Genomic DNA, 25,344 nt, shown 5'->3' on the forward strand with positions numbered 1-25,344 from the left:
CTACCATTTTGGTTTTAGTCATCATTTCAGGTCTTCATCAGCCAATACAATATTTATTCTCCCTTCTACATAGGAATGATGTGCAGGTCCAAGGTTTAATAGTGCCATTGTCACTGAGCAGAGCAGTATTCAGGCACCTGCAGCCAAACACAGATTGGTGGGCAAGGAAAAAGGTCTTTATCAAAATGTTGCCCGATTTAAGGGGTGGAGAACTCCCCAACTTTGGGCCAATTTCTCCCACTAAACAAAGAACCCAGCCACTCCCAGAACCAGAGACAATGTCCAGAAACCCCACTCCATCCACATTTGTCCTTCTGGAGCCCAAGGCTGCTATGTGGACAGCCCTCTGAGCTCAGGCTCCCTCCCTGGAGTAGCACTTGTGGGGCCAACGATGCTATTGCCTTGCCGCAGCTTCCCCGGTCCGGGGCTGCTGCCAACCACTGCAACCAGTCATTCAGGGGCTCCACCCACGGGGCCTGGGGCCAGAGGCTGCTCACACCCTTGCAGCTGGCGAGCACTCTGGTCCCCACGTCTGTGCACTGATCTCGGAGGACAAGGGCACAGTCTGGGACCTTCCGTGATGTGCAGAGCCACAGCATCCGCAGGCCACCTCCAAGGAACTCATCCCTGTGGCGCAGCCCAGCGCATTGGACTCGGCTTTGGTGTGAGCTAGCGCCCTAAGTGGGCAAGCAAAGGGAAGAAGAAGAAGAGGTGAGACTATGCTTTCAGTTTAAATCTCCGGCTCCCCAATGCCGTGTGCTCAGGAAGCGTCCCACTTTCTAGCCAATCCCATGGGCTACACTGGCAGGTCAGCCCCTCCTGGGCCGCCATGTTAACCTCCATGGTACACACGTCGCTGTGACCTCCCCAGCCTGTGCAAACTCTGTGCAACCTTTTTCCTGCTGTGTCATGAGCCATGCTAGTTTGTTTGTTCTTCTCAGGGGTAGGGAAATCTATCATGCTCTGCACTGTGTCTTTGTTTCCTGTGACCCCTCCCTCAAGCTGGGGTCTGGGCTCTCCTGCACCGCCTCAGGTTCCTCCCCTCTCCCCAAAGATCCCACCAGATCCCACCGTGGCATAAGTGGGTGTCAAGAGCAAATGTGCTGTGATATAATCTTTTCTACAAGTCCTCCCTCAACCCCTGTTCAGGTCTTTTGACCTGGGCCCTAGGAACTGAAAGCATTGGCCCACCTGTATTGCTACTCACGCTACAGGTAGTGCAGGCACCAAGGAATGACAGTGAGTCAACACAGGTGACTATGCTATTCACTCAGCTTTTCTTAATGCAGATTCAACCCAAATCTATAATAACCTGATAACAATAATAATCACTCAGAAACAGTCAGCAATAATATCCCACAAGGGAATTGGGGGATAACGAACCCAAATCCCAAGAGTCCGGATCAGACTCCAGGTCCGTGAGGCAGCTGGTTAGCATCTTGCAAGACAGAGTCTGTGATGCTTCGGGGTCAGCCAGAGCAGAGTTGAACGGAGCAGGGTGGCATTACTCTCTCCCTCTCAGCTGTCCCAGCAGTCCAGGCCAAAGCTCCTGCTTTTATGCTCCTCTTGGTTGCAAGGTTGTATTGTTTTGCACAGTCTCTTATAAATATGTTCTTCTCAGTCTCAAAAAGCAGACGCTATTTTACTCAGTCCCAGTAGGCACATGTTGTTTACATTGGTCTACTGCGCATGCTCTGAGCGGGTGGTGTTACCCTTCAGATAAGCACATGTTGTTTACCACGCTGTACTGCACATGCTTGAGGGATTGCATCATCCAGTCATTGCTCTACTGCGCATGCACTAACCATGGCTTTAGTCCTGCTCTCTACAGTGGGAGAGCCGCTGGGCCCTGGAGCATCCTCAGTTCATGCTGGCCCACACGGAATGTGCCTTGTTGTCACTGGTTCTCAACTGCTGGCATCTCTGTGGAAACACTTGAAATAATCTGAGACAGTCTTTGGTTCCTGAACATGCATCCTTGTTATCCTAACAATGAGGCTTCAAGTCAACCAGGCCTCTCAGCCACTACCGAAGATACAGTGATTTTCCTTGTTCCTCTAAAACTGTTGGTGATTGGGTTGTGGCCCTGCCCTGGCATGGTCCAGGACCTTTTGTGTGTCAGGTGACCTCCAGGTGCTTGATGGTCCCAGGAAAAATTGTAAGGATGAGTCAGAGTGAGAATGAAACAAGTTTTATTCAGGTAAAGAAAGAAAAAGAGGCCAGGTTACAGGTACCCCTGTGAAAGAAGCAAAAAGTACATGTCTGAGTAGATGTTGACCAACTTGAGTAGCACAGCATGTGGTCAATTGGTTCTTGGGATTTGATGTGTTTCCAAGGGGGTTCTGGGGGCTATATCCAAACTTTGTGGTGCCAAATTGTGACTCCACTGTCTGATGGGGGGGGTGTCTTATTCCTAATATGGTCCATTCTGGAAGTGCCATGGTGGTGTTGGACCCCCTCTGCCAACTGAGAGCTCTAATTTAAGGAAGTAGAATGTGGATCCCATTCTACTTGTGGTGTTAATTTTAATTATATGATGATATAATGAGCTTTGGGGTTGTTCTTTGGTCAGTTTTTCCTCCATCTTGGATTAGTCTGGATCTAACTGGTTTTTGTTACCTATCTCCTTGACTATTGTGATTTAAACAATCTGCTCTTAGGCATCTTCATTTGGGGAGGATAGTGTCTTGTGATTTACTGGCTGGCTTCTGGCTATTTGTTCAACCAATTGTGTTTCCTCATTTGACCTGCCAGGGAATTTTCCTAGTTTTTTACTTGTCTCAGGGTAAAGAGGTTATCTCAAACCATTCTTGACCAGATAAGTATCATCCTTGACTAGATAAGTATCATCCTTTGAGAGGTCTGCTCAAAGACGATTTGGTTAAACTTCCCTAAAACCTCTAGAATTTCTACCCATCACTACCGTTTAAGAGGTGGGCAAGAGAAATTCTCACTAGCATCTAATGCTGTTGCTCTCCTTGTAGAGTCCCTTCTATTCCAGCACAGACAACTCTTATCTCCACCCTCAGAGGTGATGGTAGAGGCAATGGGGGTACAGTTTAGAAAATGGCAAGCCATCCAATTAGGCTGAAACTTAGAATGGGTATGGAAAAGCAGTGATGATCAGGCAGGAAGATCAGATAGAAATGAAATCGTGGAAAGCCTTGGATGTAATAGGAAGCCATAGAAATTACAGAACAAGAAAGAGGGATAGACTGAGAGCTGTAATTAAGGAAGAATAATCTATTGGTAGTGCAGATCTCTAAAATATTTTTGCAACACTCTTGGTAGGACAATGATAGCTAGATTTTTTTAAAAATCACGTGAGTAGAAAACGTAGAACAATTCATTCATTTTCTGCACTTAAAAACTGAAAAGCCATCTCTATTTGAATGTATGATTGTTTTAATTACACAAGACTAGGAAGTTTAAGAATATAGAAGAATTTTCTCTAAAACTCATTATCCATGATGATTGAGAAACTAAACTAGTGGGTTATGTCAAATTGCATGGAATTCCCTCAGTACAAGCTTCCCCGATTTACCTATTCTTCCCTTTTCCATCATCATTAGAGGGAATAAGGGGCACCCGTCTTTAGAAATTATTATATTAAAATCATTAACTTGTAATACAGGTTTTTATTTTATAGTATATGAAGATTTTCAAGGTGAAGCTACACAAAGACAGGGTACAGAATGAGTACTGGAAAAGAAGTGATGAACTTAGTCTGGGATGGTTTCAAGGGACAACAGGTGAAGTCTAAATTTTGAAGTAAGGGCATTCCAAAACAAAGGGAAACGTATGTGCACAGCAGGAGGCATTACAATTAAAGTACGGGAATAGGAGTTTCAGCTTGAGAGGTATATAGGGATGAGATCCTAGGGGGGACAGTTAAGAAATTTGGGACAGGCCTCTGCTTCTCTATAGCAGGGGTGTCAAACTCATTTTCACCAGGGATCACATCAGCCTCGAGGTTGCCTTCAAAGGGCCGAATGTAATTTCAACTCCTTAACAGTTAAGGAGTAGTTACATTTATATAGTCCTAAAATTATTTTGGCCCTTTGAAGGCAACCGCGAGGCTGATGTGATCCCTGGTGAAAATAGGAGGGTGGGCCTGAAGAATTTTTAAGCAAGTTTGCCAAGTGAGTCTTATGCAAACTAACATTTAAGAAATTACTATATATAAAATAAATAGCCCTTGGATGTCATTAAGAACTTGCTCTGGAGGCTTATGGAGACTGGATTTAATGACCTGTTTGGAAAAGAGGCTGGTAGGAGAGGAATCATTTGAAGAAGTAATGTCTTGGGGGAGTGCTACGTGCCTAGAGTTTGCCCTTCGCTATAGCCATCCCTTCTTCCAAAATCATTTCAAGTTCAACAAAGCCTTTTGTGATCCCCCCCACTCTCCTCAAAGGTTCAGCACCACTTCATTTTTACTTCAAAATACCTTCTCCGTACAAAATACCATCTCGTGTGTATATCAAAGCTTTGTTTTCTCCACCCCGGCTCTATTCTTCAAGCTCCTTAAAAGTTTGTCCATTTTTTGAGTGAAAATGTGTGTAACTTCTGATATAAGTGTGTGTATAGGGGGAGGGGGTGGAAAATAAAAAATATTGAACTTATGAATTATTTAGACGTAAGTATTCAGATTTTTTTATTTCTTATAATGATGCCATATTTATGCAATAACAACAGTTGCAAACAGTCTATATATTAATTCTTGGAAAATGAATCATTTTTACTCAAAAAGTAAATCATTGACTTGAAAAGTTAATTTCTTTTTCATTGGCGAAATTCTTAAACATTTTCCGACTTACAAGAGAAACTTCCCTTTATTCTTCATGCTCCATCGTTAGTCATAGAGATGAGTACGTTCAGGTGGCAATATCCATGCTGTTTCCACATCTTTTTCCCCACATTTTCCATTTTTTATATCCTTTCCTTGTTCGCTCTTCGCTATCTCCACTTTACCATCCCTTGATGACATACTCACTCCTACAGGACTCCGTCTCCGGTAATAAAACCAGAGTTTTGGAAGCAGTTACTTAATTAACGTATAGAAGCGTAATCTCCGCCCTATAGGAGGAGCCAACACAGGCAGATCGAATTAGGTAGTCGGTGGTTAACACGTGAACCCTTAATCTTTTCAGAGGAGCTACCCGCACACAATGGCCCAATCAGAGGTCGCGGTTCCAGTAGTTCTGAGGGGTGGGGCTAGGCAAGCGCCCTCCCACCTCCCAGCCTCCCGCCGCGGCCTTCGGGGACCTCGCGGGCTTCAGCAGGCCCCGCCCCCTGGCCAGGCGCGGCAGCTATTGGTCGCTGCGCTCCCAGCCGTTGTCTCAGTTGCCGGGATAGAGAGCGGGGGCGGGAGCGGGGGCGGGGGATCGAGATGGGCCGGGGCCCCAGAGAAAAAGCGGGGAGGCTCGGGTGGGTTGGGCGGATTCGACGAGCGTCGCGGCGATTGGCGAAACGGTCGGAGCGCAGCCTCCCTGGTGCGCGGAACGGTCCCCGCTGACAGATCCCCTTTTTCCGGCCGCGCTACCCGGGAGGCGGATCCCCGGTGCCTGAGGAGGCTTCCTCCGCCCGCCCTCCCTCCCTCTCCCGCGGGTCACCCCAGCCGCCTGTGAGGAGGAGGAGGAGGAGGAGGAGGTCGTCGGGGGCGGCGGCGGCGGCGGCGGCGGCGGGCGGAGACAGCGCTCCCCCTTCGGCGGCGGCGGCGGCGGGGGCAGGACAATGGAGGTGGCTGTGGAGAAGGCGGCGACGGCGGCCGCGGCGGTTTCGGCGGCAGCCCCCGGGGGACCCTCGGCGGCGCCGAGCGGGGAGAACGAGGCCGAGAGTCGGCAGGGCCCTGACTCGGAGCGCGGAGGCGAGGCGGCCCGGCTCAACCTGTTGGACACTTGCGCGGTGTGCCACCAGAACATTCAGAGCCGGGCGCCCAAGCTGCTGCCCTGCCTGCACTCCTTCTGCCAGCGCTGCCTGCCCGCGCCGCAGCGCTACCTCATGCTGCCCGCGCCCGTGCTGGGCTCGGCCGAGACCCCGCCGCCGCTCCCGGGCCCCGGCTCGCCGGTCAGCGGCTCCTCGCCGTTCGCCACCCAAGGTGAGAGGCGGGCGTTGGGGAGCCGGGGGAGGGCGTCGGGGAGTCGGGCGCCCGTGTGCTGCGCGACCCGCTGTCATGTCGCCGCCAGGGGTGCACGGCGGGGGAGGGGCGAAGAAGAGGGTCTGTGTTGGCGGCGGTGACACGGAGGCCCGGGAGGAACTTCCACGGGCGCTGTGGACTTGGCCGCCCTGCTGCCGCTGCTCCCCCCCGGCAGCAGTCTCCTCCGGGGCTGGGTTGCCCGTGCGACCCGCACTTTTGAAAAATCGCTGGCGGAGTCTGCTGTGGTGTGCATCTCGGGTTCTTTACCAGCTGCGCCGAGTTAACGGCTACCCTCCGCCGGCCCGGAGCTTTGTCCAGGTGCATCTGATCCCAATCATCCCATCTGCACCCACTTTGTGTGTGCGCGCACGCTGGAGGAGGGGCGGGAGGGAGGAAGATGAAGTGATGGGGACTTTGGTGATTGATTACAGATCAGGTGCTGTCTGTTTTCTGTCTTTCATGATTCGGGTTCTTTATCCTAATGAGAACCCAGCTCTCTTCTCCGCTGTGGACAAAGGAATTAAGAGACGGTGTTCTGTTGTCTTTATCTTTCGAAGATTTTATTTTGAGACGGTAAAGAGAAATCGAACAAAGTGATTTGGGGGGTGCAGGATTTTGTTGTATGTTGTAGACAACAGCTGGAAATGTTGAAGTTACTATTATTCTCTTTGTGCCTTTTTTTTTTTTAACTCTGAGACTTTTGACAGTTTCCATTGCTAACGTTAACAGGTTTAAAACATTTAAAGTTAGTTAAAGCAACCACAGTAATTACTGGTTTCTAGTAGACTACTTCAAGTTTTTAAATTTTAATATTGCAAGTATTTTAGCACCTCCTTTTAGAATACAGAGTAACTGCAAAAGTGGGATTCATTTTTAATGTTTACTTCTTTTATAGAGGAACTAGTTGATATAATTTGAGATGAAATGCTAATTAAGTAATTGATCCAGGTCAAGGGGTCTGTGAAATTAATGTTTTAAATAAATTGTAGTGTTAGACTCATCACTTAATTATGTTAGAAACAGTATCTGGTTGAGGGAGAATTTTCCATGGGTCTCTCAGTTTTGCAGGTCCTGCCCGCAGACTGACTGCCCTTTGTTTCTATTTTTAAAGGATATATGTATAAGGAACAGCCTTAGCAGATAGTGTCTTCCATCAGAGCAAAGAGCAGGCGTTTGTATGGTCCAGTATAATAAAGATAAATGTTTCCTTCTGGAGTAAAAAGCAGGCATGCTTACTGCTTATCCGAAAAGATTAGGGTTCCCTAAGTGTAGGTTTCTTTGCATGTTACACAGCCCATTGCCTGTGCTGGTGTCAACTGACCTTCTTTTCCTTGCTTAATGGGAACTGGGACTCTGGAAGCCAGTGCAAAAATGTTGGTGCTTTGGCTTATGTTACTGTTGTAAGTAATAAACTGCCCTTTGTCTGTGAGTCCTGAGTCTCGTGTCTTCTACCAGAATCCATGGTAAGCTACTTTGTTAGCTTGGAAGTAGGGTTACATCTCAGATGGTTCACACTAGTTTTGCTCAGATGTGGCCCACCTGTTAAAAAGTTGGTACAGGGGAAACTTAAATCTTACTTGTTAATTTTTAAGACATACTTTAAGGTTTCTTTTATTTATACTTTAAATGGTTAAACAGGCCAGGAGCCAATTAGGACCTGACTTTTGCATAATTTTAGAATTAAGATGTGTGTATGGCCATGACATTCAGACTGGAATGAATGAGAAAATGGGAAATAAAAGCTCTGATTCTCAATTCCGAGGCAAGTTTGTAATTTCAGGTTTTTCAAAATGTTCTTTGTAATTCCAGTCTCCCAAGTATTTTTGTTAATCTTTGTGTTTGAATTATAAGCAAGAGTTCAAGGAAAGCATTTAAATTGGAAGATAAATGTTTTTGTTTTCTACTAAGAAAGGGCTTTAACAAATCATATTTTAGAGGTGCATATCTCTAAAAAAAAAAAAAAGCTCGGGCTGTCTTCAATAAATTAAAAATGTTATCCTGAGTCTTATTGACTCAGGACAACTTATTGAATGTTTTCTCCCTTCCTCTCTCCTTACAAACTTATTTTAATACTCCCTAAAGCAAAAGTTTATAGACAGTATATTTTAGAACTAAATAAATAGGGTTCATTTGATAATCTGTTTTTCATTTGCTTAATTAACTCGTGGGTACAGACATCATGGATCAAACTATGGTACAATACGTATAGGAGCTAAGCAAGTAATTAAGATGGAAAACTATTGAGTCTGGGGTTAAAATAATAGGGGATGCTGGGAAGGGTGGTTGGCAAATTCTGCTTAGCTCCAGCAGATTGTCATGTGAGGGTGCAGGGCCAGTGTTGAAGGATGCTTTATTTTTTAGTTTTTTCCCTAACGAGTATTCGGAGTCTGGGTTTTGTGTAAAATTTCTCTAGATATTGGTAGGTAATTAAGAAAAAAAATAAACACACACACACAGGCCCATTCTATAGGCTCAACAAAAAGAGTTTGGTTGAGGCCACATAACATGTTCCAAGTTACACTCCTAACTTTTAGGGTTAGATAGGGGTTTTAGCTGTTCTAGAATCACCTGGTATACTTGTTAAACTTTAGATATCAAAGTTCCTCTCCTCAGAGAGCTCAATTTGGCATAGTTTTAGAATTCTAGAGTATAAAATGAAAGCCTACCATTACCTTAGCTCAAAATACAGTATATTATAAGGGAATTCTTTAGAAAATTAAGACCAAAAGTCAAGTTTAGAATAGGAATTCTTATCACTCTCAGACCTAGTTTCCCTTTCTGTTCAACTTTTAGTGCTTCCTTTGTTATCCTAAATGAAATTTATACAAAATAAATTCTGCCCTGAGTGGTGTGCCTCAGTGGATAGGGTGTCATCCTGCAGACCGGGGTGGGGGCGTTGGGGTTGTAGGTTCAAATCTCCATCTGGGCATGTGCCTGGGTTGCAGGGTATGGGGGGGCGGGCACCGATCGATGTTTCTTTCCCTCTTTTTTCCTCTATTCCCCTCCCTCTAAAAATAAATAAAATCTTTTTTTAAAAACATAATTTCTTCCTAACACATTTTAAAAAATCATCATATGGGGGGATAAATGATGATGGAAGTAGACATGACTGAGGGTTGTAAACACAATATGGTATACAGGTAATGTATTATGAATTGTACCCCTGAAACCTATATAATTTTATTAACCAGTGTCACCCCAATAAATTCAATTAAGAAAATCAAAGTCAGCATAATACTTTAACTTTAAAAAAAATAACGCTAACTTATAAGAAAAAATATTATAATTTATAAATTTTCAGAAATGTTTGAAAGGTGCCACATTATTTGTCCAGGGAGTGTGAAATATAAGGATTCATCAGTTTTCTTAGACTACTTTACTGGTTGGCAGTCTGTAAGACATGTAGCTCAGTTCTGATTTCTTTTTGTTCTTGGCAAAAAGTATAAATCATTTTGAGTACAAAATAAGTGACAAAGGATTAAGTTTTTAAGGTTGACTCATACTGTCTATATTTTTTTATGCAAACTCTATATACAATATTCACCCGTAGATGGAAATTACTATTTTGTTTTGGACTAGTATAAATAATTTTATAAATATTTGTAGACAGGTCTTTATGTGGGTGTTTTTATTTCTTTGGGTAAATTCTTAGAATTGAAATTTCTTGTGTGCATTATAAATGCATATTTACTCTGGTTGTACCATTTTGCATTCCCTCCAGCAATGTATGAGAGTTCTTGGTTCACGTCCTCGCCACTTGGGTGTCACTATTCTCTAATTTTAGCCTTCTAGTGTGTGTAAAGGAGTATGTCATGGTTTTAATTTTTAGTTCCCTAGTGAATAATGATGAACATCTTTTCCTGTGTTTTTTGGCCATTCATACATCTCTTTTGGTAAAGTTTGTCTTTTGCAGATTTTAAAAAAATTAGTTTGTCTCACTGAAAAGTAAAAAAAATTCTTTGTATTTTGCATCTGTCTTGGTCCTGGTAGTTATGAGTATTGCAAGTATATTTCTCCCATTCCTTTAGCGTTCCTGTTCATTTTTCTTAAATGGTGTCTTTTGAATAGCTGAAGTTTTAATTTTTGATTATAGGTTTATCAGTTTATTTTTTAAAGGTTAACTGATTTTGTGTTCTAACAATACTCTGCCTATCTCAAGTTCCGTAAGATTTTCTCTCATTTTTTTCAGTATTTTAATAGTTAGCTTTTATACTTGTATCTGCAGTCCATTTTGAGTAATTTTATTGAAAAAAATCTTTGCCATAATATTGCTTTGGGATTTTGTGAAAAGTCCATTGAACATATATGTATGGTTCTATTTCTGTACTTGCTTCTTTTCTATTGATCTGTCTGTTCAGTACTATCTGCACATTAATGCACTGATTTTCAAACTTTTTCATATCATGGCACACACAAACTAATTACTAAAATTCTGTGGCACACTCAAATGTATATTTTTTTGCTGATCTGACAAAAATAGGTATAATTTTAGTTCATTCATATTGGACAGTTATTGTTGTGTTTGCTTATTGTCATTTTTTAAAATTTGAAATCTAAAGGAAAAGAGATCAGTGCCCCTGACTAGATAGTCAGATGGTGCATGTTTTAAACATTCTTGGTGGCACACCAGTGCACACTTGTTGAAAATTGCTGCTCTAGCGTTTTAAGCAAAATTTGAAATTGGACAGTTTTGTTCTTTTTCAAAATTGTTTTGGCTCTTGGAAGTCATTTGCATTTCTTCTGTAAATTTTAGAATAAGTGCCTCAGTTACACACAAAAGCCTGCTGTGATTTTGATTGGAATTGCATTGATTTTGGATTCCAATTTGGGGAGGATGATCTTAACAATATTGACTATTTCTATGCATGAACATTTAAAAAAATTATATTTTATTGATTATGCTATTACAGTTGTACTGATTTTTTTTCCCCCTTTACCCTCCTCCACCCAGCATCCCCACTCCCTCAGGCAATCCCTTCACCAATGTTCATGTCCATGGGTTATGTGTGTAAGTTCTTTGGCTACTCCATTTCCTATACTGTACTTTATATCCCTATGGCTATTCTTTAACTACCTATTTGTATTTTATTTTTTGTTTTTGATAATACATATCTATTTATTATTATAAGGTTTTGTGACTGTTCATTATTTTTATTTTTTTATTGTTATTCGGTTGTCTGCATTTTCCCCCCGACCCATCCCCACCTCCCACCCTTGATCCTACCCTCCTTTGGCTTTGTCCATGTGTCTTTTATACTTATACATGTTCCTTGATGACCCTTCCCCACTTTCCCCCATTATCACTTCCCCTTCTCTGGTTACTGTCAGTTTGTTCTCTATTTCAATGTCTCTGGTTGTATTTTGCTTGCTTGTTTGTTTTGTTGATTAGGTTCCACTTGTAGGTGAACTCATGGGGTAGTTATCTTTCACCGCCTGGCTTATTTAACTTAGCATAATGCTCTCAAGATCCACCCATGCTGTTGCGAAGGAGCTCCTTCTTTCTTTCTGCTGTGCAGTATTCCATTGTGTAAATGTACCATAGTTTTTTGATCCACTCACTTACTGATGAGCACTTAGGTTGCTTCCAGTACTTGGCTATTGTAAATTGTGATGCTATGAACATTGGGGTGCATAGGTTCTTTTGAATTGGTGTTTTCAGCATTCTTAGGGTATAATCCCAGCAGTGGATTTGCCAGGTCAAAATGCAGTTCCATTTTCAGTTTTGTGAGGAAATTTCATAGTGTTTTCCACAGTGGCTGCACCAGTCTGCATTCCCAACAGTGGCCTTGGGTTCCCTTTTCCCCACAACCTCACCAGCACTTGTTTGTTGATTTGTTTATGATGGCCATTCTGACCTGTGTGAAGTGGTATTGCATTTGCATCTCTCTGATGGCTAGTGATGCTGAGCATCCTTTCATATGTCTGTGGACCCTCTGTGTGTCCTTGGAGAAGTGTCTGTTCAGGTCCTTTGCCTATTTTTTAATTGGTTGGTTGTCTCCTGGAGTGGAATCGTGTGAGTTCTTTATATATTTTGGTGATCAAACCCTTGTCCGAGGTATCATTGGCAAGTATGTTTTCCCATACAGTTAGTTCCCTTTTCATTTTGCTGATGTTTTGTTTAGCCATGCAGAAGCCTTTTATTTTGATGAAGTCCCATTTGTTTATTCTTTCCTTTATGTCCCTTGTTCTAGGGGACATATTGGTGAAAATATTGCTGCGTGGAATATCTGAGATTTTCCTGCCTATGTTCTCCTCTAGGACTTTTATGGTGTGGTGACTTATATTTAATTAAGTCTTTTATCCATCTTGTTTATTTTTGTGTATGGTGTAAGTTGGTGGTTGAGTTTCTTTCTTTCTTTTTTTTTTGCACGTAACTGTCCAGATCTCCCAATATCATTTGTTGCAGAGGCTATTTTTACTCCACTTTATGCTTCTCCCCCCTTTGTCAAATATGAATTGACCATAGAGACTTGGGTTTATTTCTGGGCTCTCTATTCTGTTCCATTGATCTTTGTGTCTGTCTTGAAGCCAGTACCAGACTGTTTTGATTATCGTGGCCTTGATATACAGTTTGATGTCAGATACTATAATCCCTCCTATTCTGTTCTTCTTTCTCAAAATTGCTGCAGCTATTTGGGGTCATTTATGGTTCCACATAAATTTTTGAAATGTTTGCTCTATGTCTGTGAAATATGTCATTGGTATTTTAATAGGGATTGTGTTGAATCTAAAAATTGCTTTGGGTAGTATGGATATTTTGATAATGTTAATTCTTCCAATCCATGAACATGGTATGTACTTCCATTTATTTGTGTCTTCCTAATTTCTTTCTTAAGTGTTGTGTAGTTTTCTGAGTACAGGTTTTTTACCTCCTTGGTTACATTTATTCCTAGGTACTTTATTTTTCTTGTTGCTATATCAAATGGAATTTTTTTCTTGATCTCTGTTTCTGATACTTCATTGTTGGTATACAAAATGCCTTTGATTTCTGAGTATTGACTTTGTATTCTGTTTTTCCAAATTCACTTATTAGGTTGAATAGTTTTTTGGTGGAGTCTGTAGGATTTTCTATGCACACTATCGTGTCATCTGCAAACAATGACAGTTTTGCTTCTTCCTTTCCAATTTGGATGCCTTTCATTTCTTTTCCTAGTCTGATAGCTGTGGCTAGGACTTCCAGTGAGTAGAAGTGGTAAAAGCGGACATCCTTCTTGCGAAAGCTTTTAGTTTTTTCCCCCATTGAATATGATGTTGGCTGTCATATATGGCCTTTATTATGTTGAGGAATGTTCACTCTACTTTGCTGGGTGTTTTTATCATATTTTTTAGAGAGGAAGGGAGGGAGAGAAACATCAATCAATATGTGGCTGACTCTCATGCACCCCCTACTGGGGACCTGGCCTACAACCCAGGCATGGGCCCTGACTGGGAATCAAACTGGTGACCCTTTGCTTTGCAGTCCAGTGCTCAAGCCACTGAGCCACACCAGCCAGGGTGCTATATGTACTTCTTAATCCCCTCACCTCTTTACCAATTCTCCCCTTTCCTTCCCCCCTTCCATCTGGCAACCATCTTGTGACTAACTTCTTTTCTCTTGCTTTTATGAGTCTCTCTTTACCTTTAACCTTTGGCCTTTTAATTGTGATATGTCTTGGAGTGGGCCTCTTTGCATCCATCATGATTGGGACTCTGTGCTTCCTGGAATTGCTTGTCTATTTCCTTCACCAAATTAGGGAAGTTTTCTTTCACTATTTTTTCAGATAGATTTTCAATTTCTTGTTTTTTCTCTTCTCCTTATGGCACCCCTATGATGTAAGTGTTGTAATGCTTGAAATTGTCCCAGCGGCTGTTTCCACCATCCTCACTTTTTGGGATTATTTTTACTTCTTGTTTTGCGTTGTTTTTTGCTTTCTTATGTTCCAAATTGTTGATTTGATTCTTGGCTTTGTTCACTATAATGTTGTTTTCCCTGAAAATTATTCTTTATTTCAATTAGTGTATCCCTCATTTCTGATTGGACCTTCTTTATGCTGCTGAGGTCCTCACTAAGTTCCCTGAGCATCCTTATAACCAGTGTTTTGAACTCTGCATCTGATAGATTGCTTTTCTCCATTGTGTTTAGTTCTTTTTCTGGAGTTTTGGTTTGTTCTTTCATTTGAGGCATGTTTCTTTGTCTCCTCATTTTGGCAGTCTCCCTGTGTTTGTTTCTGTGTATTAGGTAGAGCTGCTATGACTCCTTGTCTTGGTACCATGGCCTAATGTAGTAGGTGTCCTGTAGGGTCCAGTGGCACAGCCTCCCCTATCACCCAAGTTGAGTACTTGCGATGTGCCTTTCATGTGGGCTGAGTACTCCCTCCTCTTATAGTTGAGCCTTGATTGCTGTAGGCAGGTCAATAGGAGGGATTTACCCAGGCCAGTCAACTGCAAAGACTGACTGTGACCACTGACCACCAACAACCACTCTCTGTGGAAGATCAGCTGTGCAGGGGCAGAGTGGTGGCACTCCAGTGTGGTCTGTAGCTGCGCACTGGGTGCACAGGCTCTGGGGTTTCCTGGATGGTGCAGGCCAAGGTCAGCCCCCATCTGTGTTCTGCCCACCGCCATCCTGCCTGAGCTGTAAAGCAATCTGCTATGACTGCTGCTTGTGCAGGGCTTGGAGATTCCCAGGCAAAGTCAAGCTGTGAATCTAGGCTGGCTGCTGCTAGTGCCGGGGCCTGGGGCCCCTTAGCAAGAGGTATGGGCACTGGGGGCTCACTGAGGTCAGCTGTTGCTTGTATGATAGGATTTAGGAAGTTGTGAAGTATGAGCCAAGACCAGCTGTTCATTTGGAAAAGTCACAGTTAACAGTTTGGGTGGGCTAGTATGTTGGGTGGGATGCAGTCACAGGATCTGCAGGGTGGGGCAAACAGTGTTTGCCAGGTTGATGAAGTCTCAGATTTGGCACCCACCTGCTGGCTCTGTGGCCCTGTGAGAGGGTTCAGTAAAGGGACAGTGACTTCTGTCTGCCTCAGTGTCTGCCTTTGTCTGGGGAAGAAACTGTCCCCCAGCTCCTGCCTTGATGCCAGACACTTCATTTCTTCCCTGTGTGCCACTGGTACCTTTCAAGATGCTACCCAGGCACTGGAGCTCAGAGGAAGTGAATCTGAGTAAGTCTGTGTATGGGTTATTTAAGGGAAACTTCTTGGGATTCCAACAGTTTCTTCTACTGACTCAATCCCCACTGGTTTTTACAGCCAGAAGTTATGGGTACTTATCTTTCTGGCACTGGAACCCAGACTGGGGACCTGGTGTAGGGCTGGGACTCCTTGCTTGGAGATATCCCTCCTGAATTTTTTTTTTTAAGATTTTATTTATTTATTTGTAGAGAGAGGGGAAGGCAGGGAGAAAGAGAGGAAGAGAAACATCAGTGTGTGGTTGGCTATCACGTGGCCCCTACTTGGGACCTGGCCCACAACCCAGGCATGCGCCCTGACTGGGAATCAAACCGGCGACCCTTTTGGTTCCCAGCCTGTGCCTCCTGAATTTTTATCCACCACACATGTATGTGGAACCAGCCCATTCCGCATCTCCATCCTTCCTACCAGTCTGGATGGATGTAGTTTCTTTAATTTTGTAGTTGCCAGACTTCCTTTTAACTTGATTTCTGATGGTTCTGAGTAATGGTAGTTCTATATTTTAGTTGTAATTTTGATGTGGTTGTTCGAGAAGGCAAGCTGTGTTCACCTATGCTCCCATCTTGACTGGAAGTTGCCATTCATTATAATTTTGTGATTTTTCTTCCGTTATTGCACTAACTAGAAACTCCAGTACAATATTGAATAGAAGTTTAATTTCTACATTAAATGAGACCTTGTGTATTCTTGATCTTAGGAGGAGAACACCCAGTTTTTCATAATTAATATGTTAGCTTTTAGTTTTTTGTAGATGCCCATTATCAAAATTAAGTTCCTTCTCTTTCTAGTGTGCTGAGGGTTTTTATCATGAATGATGAGTTTAGTCAAATGCATTTTCTGTACAGTATCTTTTAAAATGATCATTTGATTTTTTCTTTTTCTGATAATGTGATGAATTACATCGATATCCAGATGTTAAACCAATATTACAGTCTTGGGATATACCCCTACTTGGTCATGATGTGTTATCCTTTTTGTATATGTTTGAATTTGATTTGCAAATATTTTAAGACTTTTTAATGTTCATGAGGAATACTGATGATAGTTTTCTTTTATCTTTATCTGATTTTGATGTCGAGGTAATACCAGCCTCAAAATGTGATGTGAGATGTTCCCTTCATCTCTATTTTATGAAAGAGTTTTGTAAAATTAGTGTTAATTTTTCCTTAACATTTGACAGAATGCACCAAGGAATTCCATGTCTGGGTTTGAAGTTTTCTTTATGGGAAGGTTTTTGATTAGGAATTCAATGTCTTTAATAGATAAAAGACTATTCAGATCTTCTGTTTCTGCTTGGATTCTATTTTGGTAAATTGTTTGAAGAAAATTATTAGTTTCATCTAATTGGTGCATTTGCTGGCATAAATTTGTTCACAGTCATCCCTTATCAGGTTTTCAGGAGCTGAATGATGTCCCCTATATTGTTTCTATTATTTGTAATTCATATTTACTCTTTTTCTTGGTTATTACTCCTAAGGACTTATCAACTAACTACTGGCTTTGTTCTATTTGTCTCTGCTTTAAAGGTATATAGTTTTTTTTCTCTAAGCCACCTCAAGTTTTGTGTTGTTTTTATTAACATTCCATGAAAAATATTTTAACATTTTTTTGTGATGATTTTTTTTCTGTGACCCGTGGGTTACTTAGAATTGTGTTAAGTTATATGTATATTTTCTAGATAGCTTGTTTTGTAGTAAAAAAAACAGTGTGTAAGATTTAAATCTTTCGAAGAAGTGTGTTAATTTATATGTGTATTTTCTAGGTAGCTTGTTTTGTTGTAGTAAAAAAATAGTGTGTAAGATTTAAATCTTTGGAAGTTTATTGACATTTTATGTCCTAGCATATCATCTGTCTTGCTGAATGTTACATGTGCATTCGAAAAGAATTTAAATTCTACCTTTGTTGGGTGTAGTATTCTGTAAATGTCAACTAAGTCAAGTTGGTTGATAGTGTTGTAAAAATCTACATTCTTACTGGGGTTTTTTCCCCCTATAAGTTATGAAGAGGAATGTTAAAATCTTCAGTCATGATTATTGATTCATCCCTATTTAATCGTTAGTTTTTGCTGAAGATATTTTGAAGTTTTGTCTTACTGCTGAATTACCTTCTCTTTTTAACACTGAAATGTCCTTTATCTCTCATACTACTTTTTCATGAATCTCTCATACTACTTTTTCCTGAAGTCTGCATAGTCCTATAATTATTCATATAGCTATACCAGTTTTCTTTGTGTTTGAATGATATATTTTTCCATCTTTTTATTTTTAACCTTTATATTTAGGTGTCTGTTGTAGATAGTATATAGTTGTGTCTAGCTTTTTTATCCAAGCTGTAAATTTTTGCTTTTAATTGTTTAAACCATTTACATTTTAAGTAATTACTAGTATGTTCGAGTTTAAGACTACCATCTTTTTCTCTTTGTTCTTGTTGGGCTTCTGTTATCTTTGCTTTTCTCTCAATTCCTTAGCAGCTGCTCTCTGGTAAGCTTTCTGAAGTCTTTCCCTGAATATGCCTGGTAGCCTTCAGCCAAGGATGTGGGGAAACCCTACATATACTACCGGTGCCTTTCCTCTGTGCAGCTTGGTCTCTCCAGTGCTTATATTGTTTCATAGTTCCAAATTCTCTGGCTTATTAGCTGTGTTCTGCTTAGGCTCTAGCTCCCTGTTCTGCAGTCAGGAAATAGTCCAGACGCAGAGAAATCAAGAAGACGTTTTAGGGGCTCACCTCTGGGGTTTCCCATTTTTCGGGGATTAAGGGAAATTGCATTGCCTATTGGCTAATGCCTGAAAACAGTTGCTTCATATATTCTTCCCAGTTACATACAGTTGTTAGTTTAGTGGCAGACCAGCTTTTCTGGTTAGTTGTTGCTCTGTCCTGGTAGATGTTAGAAGACCACTGTTAAATTGCATTGCACCTTTTTTAGATACTCAGATGTTTGTTAGAGATCTCACCGAGTTAAACTATCACCTAAATGCATTCGTCTCTAATTTTTTCCTTGTAACCTTGACCCTTTTCTCAAATTTTACTCCTGCATTTTCAAGTATACAATATACAAGGGTCTTCAAAATAGGATGTGTGGCACATTCTGAGGTAAAATATGCTCCATTGATCTGAACGAAAACATTAGAACTTTTTTGCATAAATTAAGCTTTTTTTAAAAAATCCTATCCGAGGACATTTTTTCATTGCTTCTTAGAGAAGGAGGGAGGGAGAGAGAGGAACATCCATCTGAGAAAGAAGTATGGATTGGTTGCCTCCCGTATGCACCCAGACCAGGGACTGAACCTACAACCTAGGTATCTGCCCTGACCAGTAATCGAACCTGGCAACCCATTGGTTATGGGATGACACTTCAACCAACAGAGACACACTGCCCAGAGCATAAATTAAACTTTAAAGTACTTGATGTGTAGATTATCGTGGTCACATGAATAAGCATGTCAGATGGCTACATTTCACATATGGTGTACAAAGTATCCTGAGGGAGTAGTCCAGGTACCTTTGGGTGAGTTAGGAATAAGCTCCCTCTCGGCATATGCGGCACCAAGGGATACATGCTTTAGGAAGTGGAATGCACATTAAGCTGCATTTGCCCTCTTAAGTTAGGCAGTCCCTTGTACTCTACAACCTATGATACTGTGCATAGTTGCCCTGGAGATAATGGGATTTCTGTACTGCAGGACTGCAGACCCCATTGTGTTGTGTGCCTCCCCCATCCCCAATATTGTAACAGTTTCCATGTGCTTGGATAAGTAGGTTTATGGATTTTAACATGTTTTTATCTAATGACTATCAAAAAATTAAAGATCATGATAGGCTATTACCAGCACCCAGGCATAAAACTCTTCTGCTCTCAGTTCCTAGGGAAGTCCCATATGGAGGCCACTCAGAAAAGCCCCTCAGTATCAGTAGTCTGGAAAGTCCCTAAGTTGTAGGGCACATGTGCAACAGATGTAAAAAGTGTACCCAATTCCAGTTAATAGCGTAGAGATAGTTCCATTTAAGTATATAATCAAGGTTAGGAACTGATGACTTGGCTTTTCCCTAATTTAGGAAAATACAGGGCTTAGCCCAGACAGGTCAGAGCTGCTCATATTTGATGACTTCTTCAGTTTTGGGTGGAGGAACAGATACTTGTCATTCCTGGTGCCTAACTATGCGACCAGTGATGGATTAGCTGGCAAGGAGATCCCATGTTCTATAAAAAGCTGTAACCATTGTTGCCGTGTTTTATCATGTGTATGGAGTTGATGGAGTTGTGATTTTCCATCAGTCTTAGTAATAATTAGAATCTTTCAAGACTCATTTTTAGCTATGATAAAGATAATACTACATAATTTACAAGCATGACAGCAGAGTGGCAGAATCTATACTTTGTATTTGCAGGCTCTTTATCATTCTTACTGTGAGGTTAACAGCAATGATTATCTAACAAGAACTAGATCAAAAAGTTTCAAATTAACAAGAAGACTTTTTGTAATTGATTGGCATCGTCTATGTTAATGATGAACTATGCTTTAAATGTATATTACATCCTGGGCCATTAGCTGGTAGTTGTCGAAGCTATCATATAAACAAGACATTTAAAAGTATTTTATCTCAGTTTCATTCCTTAAGAATGTCTTACGTTTATGTGATTTAGATACACTAGTATTGTATATGTACATGATATATAGGGTACATGTTCAAATATTTGTGTTTAAAACAACACGTAAACAAATAACTATCAGCTGACTTGCTTAAATGTTTTTGTATGTTCATGTAGCCTCAAAATGTTTTTCAGATCCTCTTTTTTTTCCTCAGTCTCGTTGGGAGTCCGTGGATGCAGAGGGCCAACTTGTTTGCTTTGTTGTATGCCATCTTATATAGGTAACTTGAGCACCTACGGAGCTGGGTATCTGCAAGGGTCCTGTAACCAATTTCCCATGGATATAGAGGGACATCTTAAGTTCTGGGGGAGTCAATTATATGAGAATTTCCAACTGTGTGTGGGGCTGGTGCCCCTAACTCCCACATTGTTCAGGGGTCAACTATATAAATAGTCCATAGGTACTCATATCATTGTACAATAACAAAATGTCTTAAATGGTAATTAGGAGTCATAACTACCAGAAGTTCATTTTTATTTTACTTTGCTTATGGATGAATAGTCTTCCTGGGATCTCTTGATTGTCTACATTCAACACTAAGCATAACCAGGAAGGGAGGCTATAATACATGCAACTCTTAGTGTCTGTCTCTTTGTACTGGCGCATGTTTGATTTATGTTTCTTCCTGTCCTCCTAATCTTCTAAACTTAAACTTGTTTGTCATGTGTTTTGCTTTTACTAATCTTCTCAACTCAGCTTTCCCACCCATCTTTTGCTATAAAGTTCTCCTCCCACTTATGTGACCCTTCTATTTTGGTTTCCTTGTTGTCTTTTCCCTATTCCCTTCCACTGTGAAGGGTAAAGTGAGGAGCTCACCCAGGATAAACCCTCAGGAATTCGGATATACATTGACTACTAGATAAGGATGAACCTACAAAGGAGACTGAGAAGTGGTAGGAGAAAACCAGGAAAAAGTAGTATCATGAAAGCCAACGAAAGTATTAACAAAGGCAGCAGTGCTGTCAAAACACCAAAGTGTGAGCTATGGCTGTGCCTTTTCTACCAAGGTCTGATAACAGACGTGGAGGGAAAATTCTTCCTTGTGCATTCTGTCTCAGCCTTAGAGGTATTATAATCATACATTGTTTCAGGTCTGCTATATACTTATATTCTTTAGAGTTTTCTACTTACTAGCCAGTTCTTGTTAACCCAATTTCTTGATGTAGTAATAATTACTTGTGTTAAACTTCCATTTTTCAAACTCATTGTATGGTTTCTCTCTCCTTACTATATCCAGACAGTGTGTCATTTTTGGCAAAAGTGATGTGTCCTTTTCAGTGCTTTACATTAAGAAACACGATCTCGCCCTGGCCTGTGTGGCTCGGTTGGTTGGAGCATGGTTCTGTACACCAGAAGGTTGCGGGTTTGATTCCTGGTCAGGGCACATACCTAGGTGGTGAGTTTGATCCCTGCTAGGGGTGTGTATGGGAGGCAAACAATCTTTCTCTCAAAGCATGAGAAAATGTCCTCAGGTGAGGATTAGAGAAAAAGGATCTCATTCTGTCATGTTATTGTTAGTGTTGGTTTTGATCACTTGTTTGAGGGGGTGAATCACCATATTTCTCCACTCGTAAGGATTTCCCCACCACCACCTTTGTAATTAATAAGTAACCTCCTAGGAGATACTTTGGGAGTCCTTGTTAATATTCTGTTCCCAAAATCCTTAAATTGGCATCCACTGATGATTCTTGCCTTTGTTGGTTATTGCTGTGATGTTGCAAAATGGTGATTTTTCTATGCTTATTAGTTGTTAGTCTGCCATATGGCTGACATTTTTCTTTTCTATTTGTCATTATGGTCTGTGAAGTTTTTTTAATATGTTATAATTCACTTCTTTATCTTGATAATCAAATTGTTCCATTTGGGCAGTAGGAACCCTTTCAAGTTAACATCTTGTTCTTTGACATGCCATTGCTGTTTTGGGCACTTCTTATTTTCTGGCAAAACAGTTTCTAGTTTCATATTTGTACTTGTTCTGCATCAGCCTTGGTCATTTCTCCAAGGAATCCCCTTATTTTAACAAAATCCAATGTATCTACTATGAATTTTTCTTTTGTGCTGTATCTAGGAAATCTTTACTCAACACAGGTATTTTCTGCTTGAAGTTTCACAGTTGTAAGTTTTACATTTAGGTCTATGACCCATTTTGGGTTAATTAAAAATTTTTTTAAAATATATTGATTTGAGAGAGAGAGAGAGAAAGAAACATAGATTTGTTGTTCCACCTATCTATGCATTCACTGGTTGATTCTTGTTTGTGCGCTAACAGGGGATCAAACCTACAACTTTGGTGTATCAGGATGACACTAACCAACTGAGCTACCTGGCCAGAGCTTAGTTAATTTTTTGTGGTATGGATTCAAGTTCATTTTACATATAGGTATTTAATTTTTCCACCAGTGCTTTTGAAAAGGCTATCTTTGCTCTACTGCATTGCCTTTGTCAAATACGAGTTATCCATGTATGTCTGGGTTTGTTTCTCGGTTCTCTGCCCAATTCCATTGATCTGTTTGTCTTTATGCCAACACCACACTGTTGAGTCTGTATATGCTAAAAGATCTTATGCCAGACAGGAACTACTATAAAGGACACATGGACAAAATCAAGGGGGAGGGTGGAAGCAGGGAAGGGAGGTGGGTTCAGCTGGGGTGGGGTGGAGGGGTGGGGAGAAAATGCAGACAACTGTAATTGAATAACAATAAAAAATTTTAAAAAAAAAAGATCTTATGCCAGGAAAACAACAGGAAACATGTTCTGCAGGGAATTCTTATGTTTAACTGCAGGACTGAATTTGATGATGGGGATGAGAGGTGACAAAGTAGTATGTACGTGCTATATGCTCTGACAGTGTAGGTATAGTGTGGTTATTCAGGAACTTAAGGAATATAGTTCACATGAATCTTCCCTGAGGAAGCTGTTAGAGAATAAATTTCAGACAACCAAGAAATGGCTTCATAGAATTATTGATTGCCTTACAGAAATTCACCAGGAAATCAAAATATATTATTTTATTTTTTAAAGATTTTATTTATTTTTAGAGAGAGAGTAAGGGGAAGGAGGAGAAGAAGAGAAACTTCAGTGTGTGGTTGCCTCTCATGCACCTCTACTAGGGACCTGGCCTGCAACCCAGGCATGTGCCCTGACTGGGAATCCAACTGGTGACCCTTTGGTCCACTGGCTGGCACTCAATCCACTGAGAACACCAGCCAGGGCAAGATATTATTACTTTAAATAGATTCTGTAGGATGCAGTGCAGGAATAGTATGAGAGGAAATAAGGAGCTAATTTCTGTGTTCATACTAGGGAATTATTAGACAGTATCTAATAAAAAGAGGACTAAGGTTATGTAAAGGTATTAGTATAAAGATAATCATTAGGAACAAAACCTGAACCTTTCTGGATACCAAAAGAAATATTGGGGGTGAAGGGAGGAAATAAAGAAAAGAAACACAGTGAAATAATTTATATATTTTCTTTATAACAGAATTGAGATTATATCAATAAATGGGTTTGACTGGCCTATAAGAGGAAAAAAAAATATTTTCAGGTGAACATAGCAAAATCCAACTTTGTGTTCCATGCAAAAGATTTAATTAACTACAAAACTGAAAGACTCAGAAAGGTTAAGAATAAGAGGTTAGGCAAAGATAATGCCAGACAAATATATAAAAAAGAAAACAGAAAGTACTCTTTTGATGATGCATAAGGTACAACTCAGGCCAGAAATCATTAAGAGGCCAACACATTATGAGGCTGCCAGCTGCAAGTCTCAATGAAGATGTACTTTTGGATACGTGGATCTTAATGACAACTTTGATTTTTTTTTTACAAATGTTTCAGGAGAGGCAGTAAGACTTAGAAACATCAATAATATAAGACTTAAAATCTTTCTCTGTTGCAGATAGATCAAGTGGATATAAATTTTTTAAGGCTATGGAACACCTAAATGATACAACCAACAGGTGATCTCATGGTTGTGTATTGCATATGAAAGAATACATCTTCTTAGCAAATGTACATGGAACACTGAAGAAAAATGACTATTTGTTGACATATAAGAAAACTCCTCTGATCTGGCCAGGTTTCTCAGATGGTTGGGGCATCGTAGGTGCACCAAAAAGGTTGCTGGGTCAGTCCCCTGCCAGGGTGCTTGTGGGAGGCAACTGATTGATGTTTCTCTCTCACCTCTCTCCCTTCCTTTCTCTCTAAAAAAATCAATAAATACATCCTCTGTTGGGGATTAAAAAAAGAAACTCCGAAAATTACCCCCCAAAATAGATAAACTTTTTTTGGACTAAAAATCAGTTTCAAAAATTCAAAAACACCCTAACACACTGCCAAACAACTTTGACTAAAGTGAAAATACAAACAAAATTGCTAGGTTTCTTGACATGATACATCAGAATCAATTGGTTATATAGCAGGGGTCAAAAAACTTTTTTATAGGAGGGTAGATAGTGAATGTTTTTAAAGTTTGTGGACTATATATGATCTCAGATGCCATTTTGAACTCTTGTAGTGTGAAAGCAGTCATAGACAATATATAAATAAGTGGGGAGGGATGGCTGTGTTCCAATAAATCTTGATTTACAGAAACAGGTGGCATGTTGGATATGGTACATGACTATATATAGTTTGCCAACCTCTGTGTTATAGCCAAAGAAATCATGATAAAATTCTTAGCATCAAATGCTTCCATCAGTGAAAATGAAAATAAATGAATACTCAAAAAGGTAGAAAAACAACAAAGTAACCAAAGAATGCAGAAGGAAAGGTAATAATGGGTTTTAGATAACAGAAAAATAATAGAACAAATAGGTCAATATTTTGGTCCTTTGAAGTTGCTTTTTTGTTTGCTTGTTTTTTGGTCAGCCAACCCATTAACTAAATTTTTAAAAAGAAACCTTAAATACAATGGGAATGTAACCAAAACAGGAAATTCAAACATTCACAAATAAAACTTTATGAAAATGTATGCAAATAGATTTGAAAATTGATGATGAGAAGGATCATTTTATAGGAAAACAGTTTGTCACGGTTGACCCCAGTAGAGTTGATTTAAGCAGATCAATTTCCATAGGAGAGATAGAGAATACTACACACTGGCCCTCCTGCACCAGAGTTCCAAGCCCAGATGCTTTCATAGTGGAGGTTCAGTAAATCTGATAACCTCAGTGCTACTTCACTTGTTTCAAGATACAGAAAAACTTCTAAACTTTCAAATTCTTTTTTTCTGAAGCATTTATAACATCAGTATTAAAGCCTGGAAAGTATTTCACAAATATACAAAACTACAGATCAGTTTCACTAGTGAATATGAATATAAGTAAAATATTAATATGTAGTATTAAAGTATATTGAAAAATCATGTCAAAAGTCTTTTTTC

General features: G+C 40.5%; 1 protein-coding gene across 2 annotated transcripts in view; it reads left to right on the forward strand.

The window, feature by feature from the left end:
- Positions 1-5,386: 5,386 nt before the first annotated feature.
- Positions 5,387-25,344, forward strand: part of TRIM24 (tripartite motif containing 24) — a 102,444-nt gene continuing 82,486 nt past the window's right edge. The window contains exon 1 of one of the 2 annotated variants that reach the window (XM_053927019.1): positions 5,387-6,097. In XM_053927019.1, coding sequence (XP_053782994.1) covers positions 5,734-6,097 — 364 coding nt within the window. In that variant the 5' untranslated portion in view covers positions 5,387-5,733. The remainder of the gene's footprint in view (positions 6,098-25,344) is intronic. The other variant, XM_053927018.2, reaches the window with a different exon arrangement.

The sequence above is a fragment of the Desmodus rotundus genome, chromosome 6, assembly GCF_022682495.2.
Source record: "Desmodus rotundus isolate HL8 chromosome 6, HLdesRot8A.1, whole genome shotgun sequence".
Lineage (NCBI taxonomy): Eukaryota > Metazoa > Chordata > Mammalia > Chiroptera > Phyllostomidae > Desmodus > Desmodus rotundus.